Source organism: Schistocerca cancellata, chromosome 1 (genome assembly GCF_023864275.1).
Source record: "Schistocerca cancellata isolate TAMUIC-IGC-003103 chromosome 1, iqSchCanc2.1, whole genome shotgun sequence".
In the NCBI taxonomy this organism is placed as follows: Eukaryota; Metazoa; Arthropoda; class Insecta; order Orthoptera; family Acrididae; genus Schistocerca; species Schistocerca cancellata.
Window position 1 is genome coordinate 597523286 of NC_064626.1, and position 20925 is coordinate 597544210.

The 20925-nt window shown below is 40.1% G+C and overlaps 1 protein-coding gene across 1 annotated transcript in view; it reads right to left on the reverse strand.

The window, feature by feature from the left end:
* Positions 1–9367: 9367 nt before the first annotated feature.
* The window catches only part of LOC126089129 (DNA-directed RNA polymerase III subunit RPC1), a 217641-nt gene continuing 206083 nt past the window's right edge, over positions 9368–20925 (reverse strand). The window contains exons 24-25 of the mRNA XM_049906890.1: positions 14583–14751; positions 9368–9580 (exon numbers count right to left, since the gene is read on the reverse strand). Of these exons, the coding sequence (XP_049762847.1) occupies positions 9368–9580; positions 14583–14751 (382 nt within the window). The remainder of the gene's footprint in view (positions 9581–14582; positions 14752–20925) is intronic.

Consider the following 20925-nt stretch of genomic DNA (forward strand, 5'->3'; position numbering starts at 1 on the left):
GCTTCCCAGTCTGCCTTGTTTAAAGCCCATTTGGTCAGGCATCTGTGGGCCTGACACTGGGACCGTGACAGGAAGATGGGAAAGTGGTCACTATCAAACAGGTCGTCATGTGCTCTCTAATGGGTAGATGGGAGAAGGCCAGAACTGCAGACTGAGAGACCAATGGCCGAATACGTGCCATGTGCCAGACTGAAATGTGTCACAGCCCCAATATTTAAGAATGGCTCAAATGGCTCCAAGCACTATGGGACTTGGCGCGGTTCCAGACTGTAGCGCCTAGAACCTCTCGGCCACTCTGGCCAGCCCAGTATTTAAGAGGCAGAGGTCGAGTTGTGACAGTAAATTTTTGACATCTCTGCCTTGGCCAGTAAGAACTGTGCCACCCCACAAGGGGTTATGAGCGTTAAAATTTCCCAAAAGTAGGAAAGGTTTACGGAGTTGATGAATCAGCGCAGCCAATGCATTCAGGGGTACTGCACCATCTGGAGGAAGATATATGTTGCAGACAGTTATTTCCTGTGTCGTCCTTATCCTGACAGCCACAGATTCAAGAGAGGTTTGAAGGGGCACAGGTTCACTGCATACCGAGTTCAGGATATAGACACAAACTCCACCTGATACTCTATTATAGTTGCTTCAGTTCCTGTAATATCCCTTATAGCCACGGAGGGCACGGGTCCGCATTGCTGGGAACCAGGTTTCCTGCAAGGCAATGCAGAAAGCAGATGTAAAGTTTAACTGTTGCCGTAGCTCTGACAGATGGTGGAAAATGGGAAGGCATGAAGCGCACAAGGAGGCAGGTAAAGCCTCAGGGTCACCTGCTGCCTCCAACTGAGTATTTGGAGCCATTTCTATGGTGGATGAGGCATCAGTGAGATCCAGGTCCGCAGAGGACGCTAAGATCTCCACTGCATCCTCAGATGCAGAACTGATAGGAAGTGATGCTATTGGGGCCACCAGAGGGTCCCGTTTCTTCGCAGACTACTTCTTAGTTTGATTGCTCTCTCACTTCTCTTTAGGGGCTTGCTGGGAAGATTTCTCCAAAGCAGCTTCAGACACGGAGGAAAACCGTGAAGCTCTTCATCCAGCAGCTTTTGGCTCCTTGAGCCACTGGTGAGTGTCCACCGCGGCATTAGTGCAGACTTTGGGAGAGAGGGCCCCTTCCACATGATGAGAGGAGCCCGAGGAGGCTGTTGCTTCTCAGTCAGGGGAAAGGGGACCCATGTCCCATGCGTTTCACGGGGGGGGGGGGGGGGGGGGGGGGGGGGGGGCAAAGTAGGTACTTTGGCAGCAACGGAGGAAGATTTGCCCCCTATTACCAAGGGGGTGGATGTATTCTGATAGCCTGGAGGGCCCACTGTTTGTGGCAGAGAGTGAGGAACCACTGGCACTTGGGACGGTGATGGTGATGTAGCTGAAGTGTATGTTGACATCAACCGAATGGAGTGTAATCTTTCGAATTTATGTTTAGCCTCTTTGTAAGTCAACTGGTCCAGGGTCTTGTACTCCACGATTTTCCACTCCTTTTGGAGTACTGGGCAGTCTGATGAGCAGGGGGAGTGGTACTCTCCACAGCTGATGCAAGTGGGAGGGGGCATACATGAGTTATCTGGGTGCAGTGGACGTCCGCAGTCTCAACATGTGGCACTGGAAGTGTAGCGGGAAGACATACCCGTATTTCCTGCACTTGAAACCCCACATAGGGGGAGGGACATATGGTTTAATGCCACAGCGGTAAACGATCACCTTGATCTTTTCAGGCAATGAATCACCCTCAAAGGCCAAGATTAAGGCACCGATAGCAACCCTGTTGTCTTTGGGCCCCCAGTAAATGCGCTGGATGAAATGAACACCCTGCCATTCTAAATTGGCGCATACCTTGTTGTCAGACTGCAAGAGGTCACGAGGGAAAATAATCCCAGCTTGTCACAGGTGAGTAATGCTTGGGATTGGGCTGGGAATGCTGTCTGAATCGAGACTGCACTGTTTCCCATGTTGGACAGTGCTGTCACTTCTCCAAACTTATCCTCAAGGTGTTAAATGAAAAATTGAGGCTTCGTAGGTAGAAAAGAGTCCCCATCGGTTCTGCTACAGACTAAAAACCAAGGCAAATATGGCTCTCTCTGTTCTGTAGCTCTACGTTCCTTCCATGGTGTAGCGAGGGAGGGAAACGATTTAGGGTCATACTAGTTGGCATTGTATTCTATCTTGCCCTTCTTAGAGACTGCTGGTGCCATACGGTCACCAGCAACAGATGACATAGTCTGCTTCATTGTGGGTTATCCGGCCTGATGCCACCCACTCTAATCAGAGGCTCTCCCCGCGGGCGGCACCCAGCCACAGCAAAGACCAACTGGCATGACAGCCGTTGCCGGGAGTCCTGAAGCCCCATGAAGACGGGCATCTATTCCTTGGCATACGTGGGGAGTTTACAGCTCAGGCATCATCAGTGCAATCCCTGTAGTGTCAGGGGGCTACCACCAAATGGGTACATAATGGCTCCACTATAAAGGACTGGCTACCATGCTGGATACTGGGTACAGAGAAATCCAATATTGTCATGGGAGGGCAAGAAGATGACATACCCCAAAAAGTGTCCTCACCCAAATAGTTGAATCGCAGGTGGAGATGCCAAGCCATGACAAGAGATTCAGGTGATCGAATCGAAGGGCGCTCATGCACCACGTAAGGCATCCTTCACCATATGGCCCGCACTTCTGTAGAATTTTGAAAGTGGCAGGTCAAACCATAGGTGGTACCTGAAATCATAGGGCCAAAAAGTATGAAACTCCTTTTAGTCGCCTCTTGCAACAGGCAGGAATACCTTGGGCCTATTCTATCTCCCGGACCCGCATGGGGGGAGGCATACTGCAGACATCTTTAAACAATAAATGTTTAACAATTTAACTGTCATAGCAATTCAATGTTAGCAAACATTATGTTCAGCGGCAGTCCCAATGTTTATTAATCCTTTTGTTTCTACATATGTGTGCTTTGCATTACATGCTATATGACTTTTGTTATAGCTGAACTGCTCATCAAATGCTGATGCCTGTGCTGACAGATGGCATTTTGGGTGATATGAAATATTTATTGTCCAATTTCTTGAATACTATTACATGAAAAGACTATTTTTACACATCTTACAGTTTGATATCTTCACCTGATAAAGAAATGAATTTCTTTTTGTTTTTAATCATACTTACTGCACTGTACGAAATTAAGTAAAACACTGCACAAAATTTTAAACAGTTTGCAGAGGTAAAAACTCATTGCATAAACTTTTAGGTTTGATTTTAGCTCGTACATTGCAGTGAATGAAATGTAAATAAGGTATCGGAATTTTACTCAAAATTGAGGGCAGAACAGTATCTCATTTGATTTTTGAGTTATTGGGTTTTATGTCCAACAAATGGTTGGGTGTGATGCGCTCAGTTTCGTTCAAACAGACTTTCCAGCTGCTATGAAATACTTATCATCCATTTTGAGAAAACAATTAGGTGAAAAAATTTTATTTTTGCATATCTTACAGTCAGATATCTTCGCCTGATAAAGGACTGAATTGTTTTTCATTATATTCCACAGTTACTGTGTTGCATCAAATTAAGTAAAACACTGTCCAAAATTTTAAAAATTTAGCAGAGGTAAAAACACATTGTGCATAAACTTTGTGTATGATTGATTTTAGCTTGTACATTGTAGTGAATGAAATGTAGATAAGATAACAAAATTTTATTTAAAATTGAAAGCAGAAGGCTATCTCATGTTGTTCTCGCGGTATTGGGTTTTATATGCGAAGGATGGTTGCACAACATGTGCCCGTTTATGTCCTGGGGAATCGCAAATCATATGGTCATAACAATGGTCATATCTTATAAATGATTCAAGATATTGAAATTAGGTTTTCTACAAATGGTAACATGCAATGAGGCGTATATTTTGTATTATCAATAGTCAAAACCTTTTTATTTGGTGGATATGGAAGTAACTCGTACACAGCAGTTGGCCTCAGGAAGCATTCAGATGTTCACAGCACTGAAGGAAAATCCAAGCAGCAGGAGTATACATGACCACAACACCCAGGGAATGGTGTAACAAGATGTTTATACATGCCCACAGCAGTGAAAGTGTTAATTGAATACACTCACTTAAAACACAAACACCATAATAACCTTACACCTATCGAATAGCTTTCACCCAAGTCTCCAAGCATGTAAATTCACTGGACAAAAGGTAATCATTTGGTACGTTGAAGCCAATAGTATTTTTTCATGCTGATCGTGATGAAACAAGGAGGAATGTGTGGTACCAGTATGGAGAGGGAAAACTAGTGTACTGGGTGCTCCTAAGGTTATAGTGTGGATTAAAGACATCTTTCATGGTGTATTGTCACATACAGTACTTGTGGTAAAATATTGCAATCTGCATGAAATTCATGTCCAGTTGTGGCTGTACCTTGACCATGACAGACCTTGAATGCAAGAGGATAAAAATTCCATTTCTATGAGAAATTGCTGTGAAATACCAACACTGGTTTTGTCTGACCCATTTCCAATTGCATACTCCAAAAAGAATTATACGACAAAGACATTTGGAGAAAAGATTCACACAACAGGTCCATGCTGGCTCCTGCTTACAAATTTTCCCCTTTACAATGGTCAAAGAAAAACTAACGGTGGAGGTCTGGAAATATGAAGTCAAGTGAGTGTATTTCAGTCAGAATTGAGGTAATACTTGGCACTGTCTTCCCTATAAACCTCAGCAAACTTCTCAGGAGGACTTTACACAATGGAAGAGACAAGTTGACAAAACAAATCTGAGTGCTGATGGACTAGCTTTTGCTATTACTGCTAGAACCACCTGAAACAAAGCATCAAATGTCAGGAGCAGGAGCCACACAGCCTAGCCAATCTGAATGAATTGTTGCAAGAATCATTATAAACTATCTACTTTCCGAGTAGGGATTTGATTTTGTTTTAGGAGTGCTAGTTACTACATGTAATCCAACTTGACTTTGTTTCAGCTACCATTTTAAAACTGATTTATTCACTACACAGCCACACAAACCAGCAAACACGTATATTACCATCATGCCTAAAGTCTTGCTCAGAACTGACATCAATTTCAACTTGATCATGTCACCGAGATGGTCATGCATGCAATGTGTGCAGGACTTTCGAAATTACCCTTGTATATGCTCAATGTAACCTTGCATTTTTTGCTGCAAATGTTGAATGTTTAAACACATGTTCACCACCAGGCACATGCTATAGATGGAGGAGGGTTGTGATGGGAACAAGCCCTGCCTCCTCACTGAAGGGCAAACAATATACTGGAAACAATTTTACATTCACAATACCAACTAGAATGCAACAATACAGTGTATCTTTTCCTAGCTAAGGTTGGCAACAGGCAGAAATAATCCACCCTGGTCCAAAAACATCTGAAATCCACTGATTCTTCCACTCCCAAATCAATGGCAAGTTATATTGTGTGTATAATATAATTTCCTAGGCAAGAAAGCTTTGGATGTAAACAGTACTACTGCTCCCTTCTGTTGGTAATATTACAACTTTTATTTATCAATCACAGTTTAAATTTTGTTCTTGAATAATTGCATCCTTATAGGCAATATTGTGAAAAAGATAAATTGCTGCTCACCATATACATGAGAAGTTGAGTCGCAGGCAGACACAACAACAAGATTGCTACACATTTGAGACTTTGGCCAAAAGGCCTTTTCTACAGCAGAAAACACACACACATTCACACAAGTGCAAAACAAAACGCACGTACGTACGCGCACACACACACACACACACACACACACACACACACACACACACACACGAGACCACTATTTTGGCTCTAGTGGCCATAGACTGTGTGTGTGTGTGTGTGTGTGTGTGTGTGTGTGTGTGTGCGCGCGTGTGTGTGTGTGTGTGTTTTCTACTTTAGAAGAAGACCTTTTGGCCAGAAGCTCAAATGTATGGCAGACTTTTTGTTGTGCCTGTCTGGTAGTCATTATTCCATCTTGGTTATTCCATTTTTTGTATCCTTATTGGAGTAGTATGAGAGAAAGTGATGAAACTATAAAAAAAAGGAAATAATTTTGTACATACATCTTCCCGATATCAAGGAAGCAGTTCTTAACTAGGGGATATGGGGCTATAAGAATTAAGAAATCATAATGCCAGGGAACACATTATGCCTGCGCCAAATGGAAAGTGTGTAAAAGTCATTTACACTGCCAGTGAAATGTTAATGCTACATTAAATTTAAGCAAGACTATTCTTTAATTGAGACAAACATGAACACCATACGTACGTCATGAGGCTCTTACTCAATACCTAGTGATGCACCAGAGGTTAAAATAGCACAAGAATTATAGCAAAAATAAAGTTTTTAATGAATGAACTCTATTCAGAAGAACTGTGGTAAAAATGACAAGAATAAAATGCTGTAAAGGACTGAATCAGTTTTATATTCATTGACATAATAGTTTAGAAATTTGTAATCATACTACAAACCTAAATAAGTTTTTTTACAGCAGTTTCCACCATTTTTTACCAGAACAAAGTGGTTAATGATAATAATGGCAACAGAGAAGGCTAATGTTTTGTTTGAACTTCAGTTGCATTGGCTTTTACAATGGTGAAATGCCACTTTAGAACAAGGCTTCAGAAAGATGTACTTGGTGCCAACTCCATTTGGCAAGGCATTCACAGTTGAAAACCACCAGATGCCTGAATGCCCCAGTAAATGGGCTGGCAGTGACTGAAGAAACAGTTGAGCATTTGCAAGTGAGATGTCTAAGTAACCAACATGTCTATGCAGAAAGCATGTAGACAGCTAAACATTCCACAACTGGCTATTTATAAGAACTAATGGTAATGACTGATGCAGAAACCTTACTGGTAGAAAGTCCGACCAAGGATAATGAGTAAAATATTAACTGATGGGTCAAAAATAACTGATTACTCTCCGCTTCTTCAGTCCACCTGGACTGAATGATATCATGATCATATCGGCTTATTGGCTCTTAACACTTCAACAGTATGGAGAGACAACAATATAGGGCTATTACAAATGATTGAAGCAATTTCATAAATTCACTGTAGCTCCATTCATTGACATATGGTCACGACACACTACAGATACGTAGAAAAACTCATAATGTTTTGTTCGGCTGAAGCCGCACTTCAGGTTTCTGCCGCCAGAGCACTCGAGAGCGCAGTGAGACAAAATGGCGACAGGAGCCGAGAAAGCGTATGTCGTGCTTGAAATGCACTCACATCAGTCAGTCATAACAGTGCAACGACACTTCAGGACAAAGTTCAACATAGATCCACCAACTGCTAACTCCATTCGGCGATGGTATGCGCAGTTTAAAGCTTCTGGATGCCTCTGTAAGGGGAAATCAACGGGTCGGCCAGCAGTGAGTGAAGAAACGGTTCAACGCGTGCGGACAAGTTTCATGCGTAGCCCGCAGAAGTCGACGAATAAAGCAAGCAGGGAGCTAAACGTACCACAGCCGACGGTTTGGAAAATCTTACGGAAAAGGCTAAAGCAGAAGCCTTACCGTTTACAATTGCTACAAGCCCTGACACCCGATGACAAAGTCAAACGCTTTGAATTTTCGGCGCGGTTGCAACAGCTCATGGAAGTTCAGTGCGAAACTTGTTTTCAGTGATGAAGCAACATTTTTTCTTAATGGTGAAGTGAACAGACACAATGTGCGAATCTGGGTGTTAGAGAATCCTCACACATTCATGCAGGAAATTCGCAATTCACCAAAAGTAATTGTGTTTTGTGCAATCTCACAGTTTAAAGTTTACGGCCCCTTTTTCTTCTGCGATAAAACATTACAGGACACGTGTATCTGGACATGCTGGAAAATTGGCTCATGCCACAACTGGAGACCGACAGCGCCGACTTCATCTTTCAACAGGATGGTGCTCCACCGCACTTCCATCATGATGTTCGGCATTTCTTAAACAGGAGATTGGAAAACCGATGGATCAGTTGTGGTGGAGATCGTGATCAGCAATTCATGTCATGGCCTCCACGCTCTCCCGACTTAACCCCATGCGATTTCTTTCTGTGGGGTTATGTGAAAGATTCAGTGTTTAAACCTTCTCTACCAAGAAACGTGCCAGAACTGCAAGCTCGCATCAACGATGCTTTCCAACTCATTGATAGGGACATGCTGTGCCGAGTGTGGGAGGAACTTGATTATCGGCTTGATGTCTGCCGAATCACTAAAAGGGCACATATCGAACATTTGTGAATGCCTAAAAAAACTTTTTGAGTTTTTGTATGTGTGTGCAAAGCATTGTGAGAATATCTCAAATAATAAAGTTATTGTAGAGCTGTGAAATCGCTTCAATCATTTGTAATAACCCTGTATTTATCTTATGAACATAACACAGATGGTGGCAAGCAACAGGAGTATGAGGTTCAGTGAACTTTCTCTGCTTATCAATGGGCCAAGACATCCAGAAAAATAAGTACATGAACTTCCTTGCAAATGATTCAGTGCACTACGAGCATTTCCTTATCCATGATTTTAATGCCTGTGACAACAGCCCTGGAATTAAAGTGAAAGCATACAACACTAAGAAGACTGGCAAGAAACACAATGGCACAGAGACTGCCAGTACATTAATCTGCATCCTATTTCCCACAAAGGAGCATGGTTTATGGTTTATATATTGGACATGCACTAGAGGGCACTTCCGTCATATGGATGCTTTTCCTCATTCCAGTTCCCTTTGAAGACTAGGTGTTAGTATCCACTTGTTCATGCAAATCAAAATTAGAAAATCATTTATTTTTGGGCAGTACTACAACCAGGAAGCCACACTTTCCAAGAGGCCTATGAAACTGAAACACTAGTTCCTCATTACTATCGCCTCCATTCTGGCATCAGAAAATACAAACGGCAGAAACTACACGGATTTTTTAAAAGATTATAGTTGTACATATTATTGTAATCTGCACTAATTCCCACAAAGAGTTTCTGCACTATCCCATGGACCACCAGATAATTATGCTATATCTACATAACACTAAACGTCTACATGATGTAAGGTATCATATAACCAGACAGTTATGTAGCAGATTCACTTCAGAACAAATTGAGTGTGTTTGTGCTATTTGTTGGTGTTTTTCCTCTGTATAATCTAAAATAGTAATTGTATTTGTTGCCAGTGTTCATGAAACATGATTGTTATCTGTTTTCAGTTACTGTATGCTCTGTAAGTCTTCACATAATTATTTTAATCATCCGATGCACCACTTCCTTAAAAAGCTACTGGCTGCATGATATGTACCCCAAACACCAACAGAAAATAAGTTCAAAAAATCAAGGATGATTTGATGTGGGTATCATGTTTTCTAATGTAAAGTGTTTAAAAAACTCAATAAAATCTTTAAAAGGATATTTATGTAAGAGTTTGAAGATTCCTGTTCCAATGGACATGGGTATTCCCATAATTATTGATTCGCTGACACCAGTAATAGCATCTTTCTGGCCGTAGTAAGCTGCATCAAATAGATGATCAGCAGTTTTTTCAAACTGTAACAAAAAAGATAAAATAACATTTTAGTATTTAAATAATACAGTGTACAAAAACACAGATTGGCTAGCACTGAAAGTATACCACTTAGTAGCTGCATTAAGATCTGAACTATGCATAACAAAGAAGTGAACTGTACAAAAAGAAAATAACTGTGCTATTAGCCCTTACAGCATACTAACAATGCTGGTTATTGTCTGATAATCATTATTGTCTGATAATAACTTCACTGATTATTTGCATAAACATAAGGAATACTTATTTACTATAGCAGAAGTTACAGATGGCATTGGTTAGCTAAGGGTAATACATAATCTTATGACAGTATTTAACATTTAAGTTCCTCAGGTCCTTACACCACCTTTCCAGCTTTTCCTCTTACAAAAAAATATTATTATGGAAATGCTACTGACTGAATACTGCTGAAGAAGACTTTATCAGCCACATCATCATGTGCCAAGTTATGACATTATTAAAGGTCACATCACGCTGTCAGCTCATTGAGGAATAAATTTAAAAGGGACTCACCTCATATGCGAAAAAGAGACATAGGAAAATGCGTGAACAGTCACTACACATCAATCAAACCACCACAACAACTATTGCTTTGTGTGCGGGAAATTTACCCCACACTTTCAGAGAAAGCCAATCAATGATTTAGTTCAGAAGGCATATAAACTGTATTTTGATGATACTGTTGGTAATCCAAGATAATGAGTTTTGCTCCTCATATTGCCTGCATAAGCTGTCCTTCAGTTTAACCGAACGGTTGGGAGGAAAATGTCGAGCCATGTCATTCGCTGTTCCAGTGGTGTAGTATGAGACTAAAACCATTTTTCAGACTGCTTCACAATTATTGCATGGCATTCAAGCAAAACTAGACATAAAATAAACTGTCCAAATGTATCTTCAATGCATTTGCCTGTGCCTCAAGATAAAGGGTTGCCTGTTCCTGGCATAATTTCCAAACCACATGTTTACACATTGGGTTCACGAAATGCTGTTGTTTTTTGTGCCTAAGGGATAGCCTTGACACCTAGAAGCACTATACAGTCAAGGAATGGCCTATGGAAAGTAAAATGTGGAAACACTCATTGGCTGAGTCAAACAAAATCATTTTGCCTCCTCCTCACCTCAAGTAGGGCCTTGTAAAAGCTGTGGGTAAAGGAGGTTGGGGCATCATTCACTTTAAAGAAAAGTTTCCTAACCTGAGTGAAGCAAAGTGAAATAATTTATCTTTCTTGGAATACAAATAAAAAGAATTCATAAAAGATACCAAACTCAAAAATAATTAATTAGCTGCTTCATCTTCTTTCAAAACAAGCTGATGGGATTTTGGGGCAAACAGGAAAGATGATAATTATGTTTCAATTTTGAATGATACGCTAAACACTACAAGCACATGCAGTGTAACATGTCGCTAGAATTTACTTTTTACATTTGCACCTTAATTTCTTTCTGGGAAATTTGAGAGCTGTAAGTGATGAGGAGAGTGAATACATTCACTATGTCACCCATATGATTGAACACCATTATCAAAGTTACTGGAACCCTTTGGAGATGGGCAACCACTACTGGGGTCTTGCTAGGGAGCGTGGTGAAATGGCAAACAAAAGAAGAGCATTGTTGACACATTTTACGACTACTATAGGAGATTAAAGTTGAAAATATGTTCTGAACTAATTTTGATCTACTACTGGGGTCATGTCCATATATACACATTAAATAGTATTGGGTTCTCAAGGTCTGAATACGAATTTCTTAGTGTTTTCATTCTGTCACTGTTCACCAGTACTGATTTTGCTGTCTATGAAATGTGACCTGACAGAGAAAAACTAATTCTAACAGCGAATTCAATGTCCCATCAGGAACTAAATCCAGCCATTTACAAGGGATATTCAGAAAGTAGGGAACGTTTCGGCATTAAAAAAAAAAAAAACTAAGTACAAGAAATAAATTTTATTATATACATCTGAAAGAGTGACTGACATATTACTTTTCCATATAGTCACCAAAAACATTAAGGCACTTATCATAGCAGTGGACAAGCTTTGAAAGACCTTCGTCGTAAGATTCTGCCACCTGAGACTTGTGACAGCCTAGCTTTTGAGTCACAATTTCAAACAACAAATTCCATGAAACTTGTGGAAAAGAAAGTGAAAGCACTGTTATTAAGTAGTGATGGTTTTCACAAATCGTTTCATCAACTTTAGTAAAAAGGTCATCAGTCACAATGCTCACGCGTCCACTCTTCTCTTCATCATGAATGTTGGTTTGGCCATTTTTAAACTGAATGCGCCATTTCTGGACAGAACATTCACTCATTACGTTGTTACCGTACACTTCACACAGTTCATGATAAATTTCTATAGGTTTTAGATTTTTTGCCAACAAAAACTCTACCACAGACCGCAGCTCACAACTGGCATGATTTTTGATTGCAGCACACATTTCAAATTCAAATATAAAAAAAACCAGACGCACAGAAACATTCTCGTTGTCACGGATGGATGCCGACCTAGCTGCTGAGCACACACATACCAAAATATACACGATTGGCGCGCGCCTTCTCAGAAGTTATCTTTTTCCTTACTGTAAATTTTCTTCAGTATTCAAAGAAGACTTGCTTCATGCAACAAAATGAAATATAAGGTGTCTTCCTCTTCTTTTTGGGTCACAGGTGAAGTGTGTTTGCATTTTGCCAATTGTTCTACAATGACTTGGGCTCTTGGTTTTGCTACACGCAAAACATGGTGAATGGAAGCACGAAATTTACAGGTATGTGAGAGTTATACACTTGTTTTTTCGTCTGTGGTGTCAGTAACGAGTTTGCACGCTTTTTCAAAAAATAAAACAGCTGACTTAAGTACTGCCTGTGCAGGAATTGTGAAGGATAAATACATTCATCCCACTTACGTCCAACATGCAGAAAAACAATGCCATCTGGCCATTGTTAGATATGTTGTGCAGTTGAATACTAGGCTCACTTCTCATCTAGGGCATCAACAACACTTAAATTATAGTATGACATTATTTCCTGTATAACCATCTCTACTTTCATCATGGTGCATAGAGAAAATTAGAATCACTACCCTTTTTTGGCACAAATTGAACTGAACTTAGATCATGCATGACTACATACATGGCAGAACCAACTTCCTTGCTTGTCCTTACAGTAAGAATTCTTGTAGAATTTCTCTTTTATTTTTTTCATTATTACTTCATACAGTAGTCCTCTTGACCTGAGACATATTGCTTAATCAGTTAAGCTAAACCAGCTCTATGCAGTAATGTTGACGTTAGTCTGTTCAATCGGTTTAGCTAGCCTAGAGTTATTTCTTGGGACTACTTCTCTACTGAGTAAACAAATGCATTTAACAGATAACCTGTGCGAGTATCAGTAAGACACATGACTTTTAAGCCATACTTGCATGTTTCATTCAGAACGTATATTATGAATCTGCATAACACAAAATGGTGCCAGCGTTTCATCTATACATGCACGTTCTCCAATACTGTAAAACATTTGACATTTGTTAATAAATTTTGTAGAAATTTCTAATATTTAAGCTACAGGATTGTTTTGCTTGCTTTCAAAACAGGTTGCATGATCATCAAATTTCAAGCATGTTAAAAGTGTGTCAAACCAGTTTTTGGGTGTAACACACACAAATATGTCCCATCCAGTACGATCTGGGGCATAAAATGATTTGTAAACTTATCTGCTGGATTTGAAAACAGCTGAATAAAATAGTAAATTGAAAAATGGTTCTAGTTCACATAAATCAGATTAATACAAGACATTTACATTAGTTTCAGGCTTTTCTTTGTTCATTTTTATATTAGTCCATTTCAATATCATACTCAAAAAATATTTTCAGTTAAAGCACATTCCAAATGGCAAGAGGATCTGGATTATTATCTACTTGAGCAGGTCATCACACTGTTGGCAAATGAATGGTGTTCTGCTGCCAAACACAGAATCACTCGAAAAAGAGGCTTTGATAACAAGCAATATTTGTTTTGACCAAATATATTTCTAGCAGGACCTTTAGCTAAAGATTCTGTCCCTACACTTCTGTCTTCATCACTTTATTCACTTGTTTCACTCAAGGAATTCACAAGTGGCATAAAAAGTTTGCCTTCAGTTTCACAATGTTCTGATTCTAAATTAAGTTCACTTTCAATTTTCTTGACACTATCTGATCTGACATCACTTTCTGAACTGTTCTCCAACCATTTTAAAAGAGTATTTTAAAAGTCAGGGTCGGTAACGTGAACAGTAGACAAAGACCTGGCTGACGAATCTACAACAGTAAGTCCCAGACATCATGTTCAAGTGAGGAAGTAAATTAGTTTCTAAGACTATATTATTTTTATGCTTTTCAGTAGTGCAGTGACATGAATTTTACTTTAAGATTCTTCTGTGACGCAAGAGTGGCGCACTGAACACTAATGCTCATTGGCATGGCTCATTCATTAGGAATGGCCTGCAGTCATAAAGGTGTTATACCTCACGATAATCGACACCTCTATTACACAGCCTGTAACAAAGGCCATCTTGAAACTTTGTCTACTGCACTCATCTAACATTATCAGCTCTCATATTTTAATGTACTCTGAGCTTATTGCTGGTTCTATAACAAGACTGTTTTGTCTTGTCTAATTCACACAAAGCAACAGTATCAGTTCTATCATCTACAACTCACCACATCACTACACTACATTGTCTGTGAACTTGGACATAATGGGTCTTCATCAGCTGCACCCAGTTTTAGACATCAATTCTCATTACATTGGCTTTAAAACTTACGCAAGTGCTTAGTCAGGTATATGGTGTCACTGAATGTCTTATGTCTTTTTTTTACTTCGTCTTTTAAATAAGACACTGTTCTGTATCTTATTATTGCCAATACTGAGAACTTTATGTGCCTGTTTCTGAAAGATAGAAAAAATACAAAATAATTGAGAGTATGTTATAATCAGCTAATGTATACTTACAGAAGCCAGGTTCAGAATAGATTCCTTCATCTTGGCCAGCCCATATCGAGTGATTCCAAGGACTTCCCCTCTGCTAGTCATGAGATCTGCGACAAGCATTGGATGTCGTCTATCGATACTCATGCCATGATTTTCCATTACCAATTTTATCTCTGTCATTATTGTAGATCTAAAGGAAATAAAAAAATTCTCTAATATGCTTTTTCTTCAGTAATGAAAAATGGTGAGAAAGCAAAGAACCGTATGCAAACAATCTATATCTACATCCCTATTATGAATATCAGTGTCAAATGCACAGCAGAGAGTATACTTAATTGTTATTTAATACAGACACTGTAAATTGCACACTAAAAGGATAGCAATGCTCAATGAATTTAAAATGAATGATGGCTTACTAAAATACAAATTGTGTCTGGATAGCAGTACTCCTATAGTGATGTGTTGTTTTTTCCATTTTATGCACAATATTGTGACGACCAACCCAACCATCTTAAGGAAAAACTCACAGCACCTTAGTAAGACTCCTATTTGTCCCAGTGGGCTCAAAAGCAGCCAGTTTAGGTGGGCACTAAACTTTTCAGCACCGTTACCTCTGTATGCTCCAAATTTAGGCAGCATCAGGATTATTGTTTTTGTGAACTTCTTCATAGTGCACATATCACAACATGTGATTTGGACAACACTACAACAATGGTACAAAATCAAGTGTTGTGCTAAACTCAACTAAAGTATTGATGAAATCTACCAAATGATTCAGTAAGGCTATTAGGACAAAGCTTCATCATATTGTCAACTCTAAAGGTCGGTGGAGTCATTTAAGGAGGACCAGGAATGGTGGATGGGCGGACAGCAATCAGTAAGAGTGACGAAATGCGTCTTGTGTCCGCAATAGTTAGAACACTGACTGCTGAATGAGCATATGGATGATTGCAAAGACTCTCAATATTCTAAAAGCGACCAACCACAACTGAACATATGGAAAATGTGCATCGAGCTGGCTCCCAAATTGATGAATGACAAACACAAGAACAACTGAGTGATGATCATCTTTAAGAAAATGTGCAAATCGAATCCTATTATTTGGAAAATGTTTGTACTGTCAAGAAAATAAGAATGTTTCAATAAGATCCTGAGATGGAATTCCAACATTCTGAATGAAATACCTTGGAGTCCCTTCACCCCAAGAGGGCAAGAGTGAGACAGTTGAAGTGAAAGACCATGCCAACTGTGAATCTTCCTGGCCGATTAAAACTATGTCCCAAAATAGGCTTCAAATCTGGGATCTTTGCCATTTGTGGACAAGTGCTCTACTGACTGGACTACCTAATCATGACTAACAATCTGCCCACACAACCCCACTTCAGCCAGTACTACTTCTCCTACTTTCCAAACTTCGCCCAAGTTCTCCAGCATACTTCATGGGACTAGCACTTCTGTATATCGTGTAGAAATGCAGCATAGGAGATTGTTTACAGAATGGATATTTTCACCCTGCAGCAGAATGTGCACTAAACTGAAACTTCCTGGCAGATTAAATCTATGTGCCTGACTGGGACTCAGACCTGGACCCTTTGCCTTTTGTGGAGAAGTGCTCATACTGATTCTTATTCAAAATTAAAGAGTTTAATTTAATTTTTCTATTCTTTTGTCCCAAAACTGGCAATGGCTTCTATTTACATCCCAGCACTTGGTGCTGAGTAAATGTTTCCATCGGTTCCATTGACACACCTCCAAGTTTTCTCACACATCAGTTGTCGACAAGAATTTTACTGGCCTCTGTGCCTCTTCTGGCTCCAGTGCTACCTCCAACTTTTGTCACAGAACATTTGATGACATGGTATTTTTTTCTGAACCATTTCTTATCTATCTCACATAACAGTATTTTCTTTTAGCTCCAGGGCCCAACACTTCTGTCCCGCAACTAGTGACAGTGTCCACATTTTTGTCCAACTACTGGTGATGGCTTCGACATCTTCGTCCCACCACTGGTGACAGCTGTCACATTTCTGTCCCAACAATGGCGATGGCTTCCACATTCTCATTCCACCAATGGCGTCAGCTTCAACCTTTTGTCCCATTATTCATGATGAAACTATGCTTCATCCCACCATTTACAATACACATTTGCTTTGCCTGCTGTGTCACTGTTGGCTCCAACACCACCATCCAAAGCTTCATTCCATCGATTGGTGACATGGAAGAAAATATTTCAGAATCTCCAGCACTGCCATTGGCTTCTACATCACCTCCCAATGATTTGTCTCATGAATTGGCAATGGGGCCACATAAATTTTCATAGGTTCCAGCACCGCCTATGGTTCCAGCTCCCTCTCTCAATGTTTCATCCTAGCAGTTGGCAATGAGTATGTTCATCTTTGGCATATAAGTGACTTCCCAAGTCCTATCCATCTTGCATGACATGCAGCAGATGTAGCAAAGAATTTCGGAGAAGCTGGCCAATGTCAATAAGACACTGGAGGCTCCCAGCTGCCATCCCCAATGCGCCTTCTTGATCCACCACCTATGTGCATCACTGCTGCAACTTACTCCTCCTCACACAGCATTAGAACCTTTGACCAACTCTTTCCTCATGTATCGACGTCACGGTAGCTTCCACCAGCGAACATCAATCCGCAGTCGTGCCTATTCCCTACCCCTGGCCACCCGTGCCTAATCCATGCACACGATTTCTGATCCTTTTTTCTATTCAGAATCTACAAACTGTTTTATGACTATCCTTTCCATGCCTAATGCATGTACTCATTTCCTTACACCCAAAGTGTCCTCACACCAGTCAATGCCCTCAGAGTACAATTAGTTTACATCCTTAGTGCATGGGCACCCAACTATGCCCTCTAGGGATATTTTTACATCCCTAGTCGTCCTGCACTCTCCCATGCCCTCCAGGCACAGCCAGTTTACATACTAAGTGCTTCCGCATTCATCTATGCCCTCCAGGCACAATCATTTTATTTCCCTAGTGCTCCCATACCTACCTATCCCTCCAGCACAACACTTTTACTTCTCAGGTGCTCTTGCACTCCCATCCGCCCTCCATGTGCACTTTGCCCATATCCTTCCCATAGTGTTCTTGTACCTGTATTAGCCATCTGCAAGCAGTCTACCTCTTACACAGGTGTTCTCAGAGATTTATGCAACAGGTAGAAGGTTCTAAAATTGTTGTTTTCGATACAAGAAAACTTGAGCAACTCCTGTTGATTATTAATGAAAATAACCAGCAAGATTCCCATTGATTCCTCAAAGTGAAGAGATAGAAAATAAACTTTAAAAATGATCATTGAACTTTAACACTATTTGCTTACAAAACATTACATCTGATCATCATCCATTCTGTTTTTTTAAAGCATAGTTAAAATTTAATAACTTGTGTTTTTAAAGCTACATTTTTACACTGTTAGGGTAAAGTGTAACACAGGCCAGCATCCAAAGAAATAAATGTGGGAAACCTCCTGAAACAACTTTATTTCTTTGGATGCTGGCCTAGAATTGAACCTAGGTGACAATATAGTGTGCTTGCTGTGTTCCATCTCACAGAGTTTGATAACATTCAGTTTCTACAAGTGGAGGTTTTCTCCACATTAATTTTTCACACCTTTTTTCCTCAGTTCCAGGACAGAAAATGTGTTTTCTATTTTCAGTTAATGCATTTGTCCCATACATGAAGTGCAGATGTACACACCAATGGTATTGCAAGACTGCGTTCTTTAGAGTCTACTATAAGCATTCTCTGATAGTAAAATTAAATGTTGTTTCAGCAAGCCATGACCAGTCTTCTTCAACTACATACAAATCATAAACTACCATTATCATTAAGTTGTTCAGCATTAGGAGATGGGTGTGCTCTTGTGCGAACTGGTGACCAATGTTGGGCAGGTGTTCTGCAGCCATATTAATTTGTGCTGGAAATATATGTCAGAAATTGCATGTGATAGTGTGTTTTATTTATTCATCCATAGATCATTTGGTACAATAGTATCAGACAAGCCAGAAATATACAGACATAATATATACATATAAAGTATTAACAAAATAGGATTGACACAATTAATAAAATGTTCCAGGCTATTGTGTCGTGGCTGAATGACTTTCACATTTAAACCAAATGTTTCATTCCCATTCACAACCTTGCTCACTACTGACTCCAGCAAAATTGTTTCCACATGTTCCACAGAGTGGCTTGATATCACATGTTTCGAATACGTGAGCATGGTAGGCCATTGTCAACTGCCGTCTTCCGCTGTTGCTATCACCCTGTGGTGAAAGACTGGTACACATCATCTTCAGCACTAGAATCCTAATTTCATTCAGTTTCAAGCCTTCCTCCTTCCTACTGAAATTCCTATGGTGTTTATGATCTCTATGGCCTCTCCATATAGCTTTTCATGTTACCTGATTGTGGCTGCCAGTACTTGAGTCCTATCAAAATGAATGTGATGGTCTATTGGCCACAGAGCATGTTCGGCAACAGCTGATCTGTCAGTCTCCCTCTTCTGCAACTGCCCTTGTGCTCCTCTAGTCATTTCTTGACCATTCTCTTGTTGTACACACATACAGCTTCCTACAACAACACAGAGTCCTGTAAATTCCCCGACAAATAACCATTCTTGAGCAATGCGTTGGTGAGATGTTCCAAATGTGCACCAGCAGCTCTGTTATGCAGACGTTCCTTGCTCTATCCGGCAACATTTTTATGATTTTTCACTTATGTTGTGGATGGTGGTTCAAATCCCAGTGCAGCTAACAGTCAGTACGTGTGGGATTTTGGTAAATCATGTGGTCTAAGTTAACATCATCTTTCTTGAAAACGAGCAAATCAAGAAAAATTTAATCTTTCATCCGCCTCCTCCTCCTCCGCCTCCTCCTTCGGTAGTAGGAAAAGGGAGAGAAGGAAACGTAATAGGTGAATATGGATTGGGGATAAGAAATGAAAGAGGAAGCCGCCTGGTAGAATTTTGCACAGAGCACAACTTAATCATAGCTAACACTTGGTTCAAGAATCATAAAAGAAGGTTGTATACATGGAAGAATCCTGGAGACACTAAAAGGTATCAGATAGATTATATAATGGTAAGACAGAGATTTAGGAACCAGGTTTTAAATTGTAAGACATTTCTAGGGACAGATGTGGACTCTGACCACAATCTATTGGTTATGAACTGTAGATTAAAACTGAAGAAACTGCAAAAAAGGTGGGAATTTAAGGAGATGGGACCTGGATAAACTGACTAAACCAGAGGTTGTACAGAGTTTCAGGGAGAGTGTAAGGGAAAAAATGGCAGGAATGGGGGAAAGAAATACAGTAGAAGAAGAATGGGTAGCTTTGAGGGATGAAGTAGTGAAGGCAGCAGAGGATCAAGTAGACAAAAAGACGAGGGCTAGTAGAAATCCTTGGGTAACAGAAGAAATATTGAATTTAATTGATGAAAGGAGAAAATATAGAAATGCAGTAAATGACGCAGGTAAAAAGGAATGCAAACGTCTCAAAAATGAGATTGACAGGAAGTGCAAAATGGCTAAGCAGGGATGGCTAGAGGATAAATGTAAGGATGTAGAGGCTTATCTCACTAGGGGTAAGATATATACTGCCTACAGGAAAATTAAAGAGACCTTTGGAGATAAGAGAACCACTTGTATGAATATCAAGAGCTCAGATGGAAACCCAGTTCTAAGCAAAGAAGGGAAAGCAGAAAGGTGGAAGGAGTATGTAGAGGGTCTATACAAGGGCGATGTACTTGAGGACAATATTATGGAAATGGAAGACGATGTAGATGAAGATGAAATGGGAGATAAGATACTGCGTGAAGAGTTTGACAGAGCACTGAAAGACCTGAGTTGAAACAAGGCCCCGGGAGTACACAACATTCCATTAGAACTACTGACGGCCTTGGGAGAGCCAGTCCTCACAAAACTCTACCATCTGGTGAGCAAGATGTATGAGACAGGCGAAATACCCTCAGACTTCAAGAAGAATATAATAATTCCAATCCCAAAGAAAGCAGGTGTTGACAGATATGAAAATTACCGAACTATCAGTTTAATCAGTCACGGCTGCAAAATACTAACGTGAATTCTTTACAGACGAACGGAAAAACTAGTAGAAGTTGACCTTGGGGAAGATCAGTTTGGATTCCGTAGAAATATTGGAACACGTGAGGCAATACTGACCCTACGGCTTATCTTCGAAGCTAGATTAAGGAAATGCAAACCTACGTTTCTAGCATTTGTACACTTAGAGAAAGCTTTTGACAATGTTGACTGGAATACTCTCTTTCAAATTCTGAAGGTGGCAGGGGTAAAATATAGGGAGCGAAAGGCTATTTAC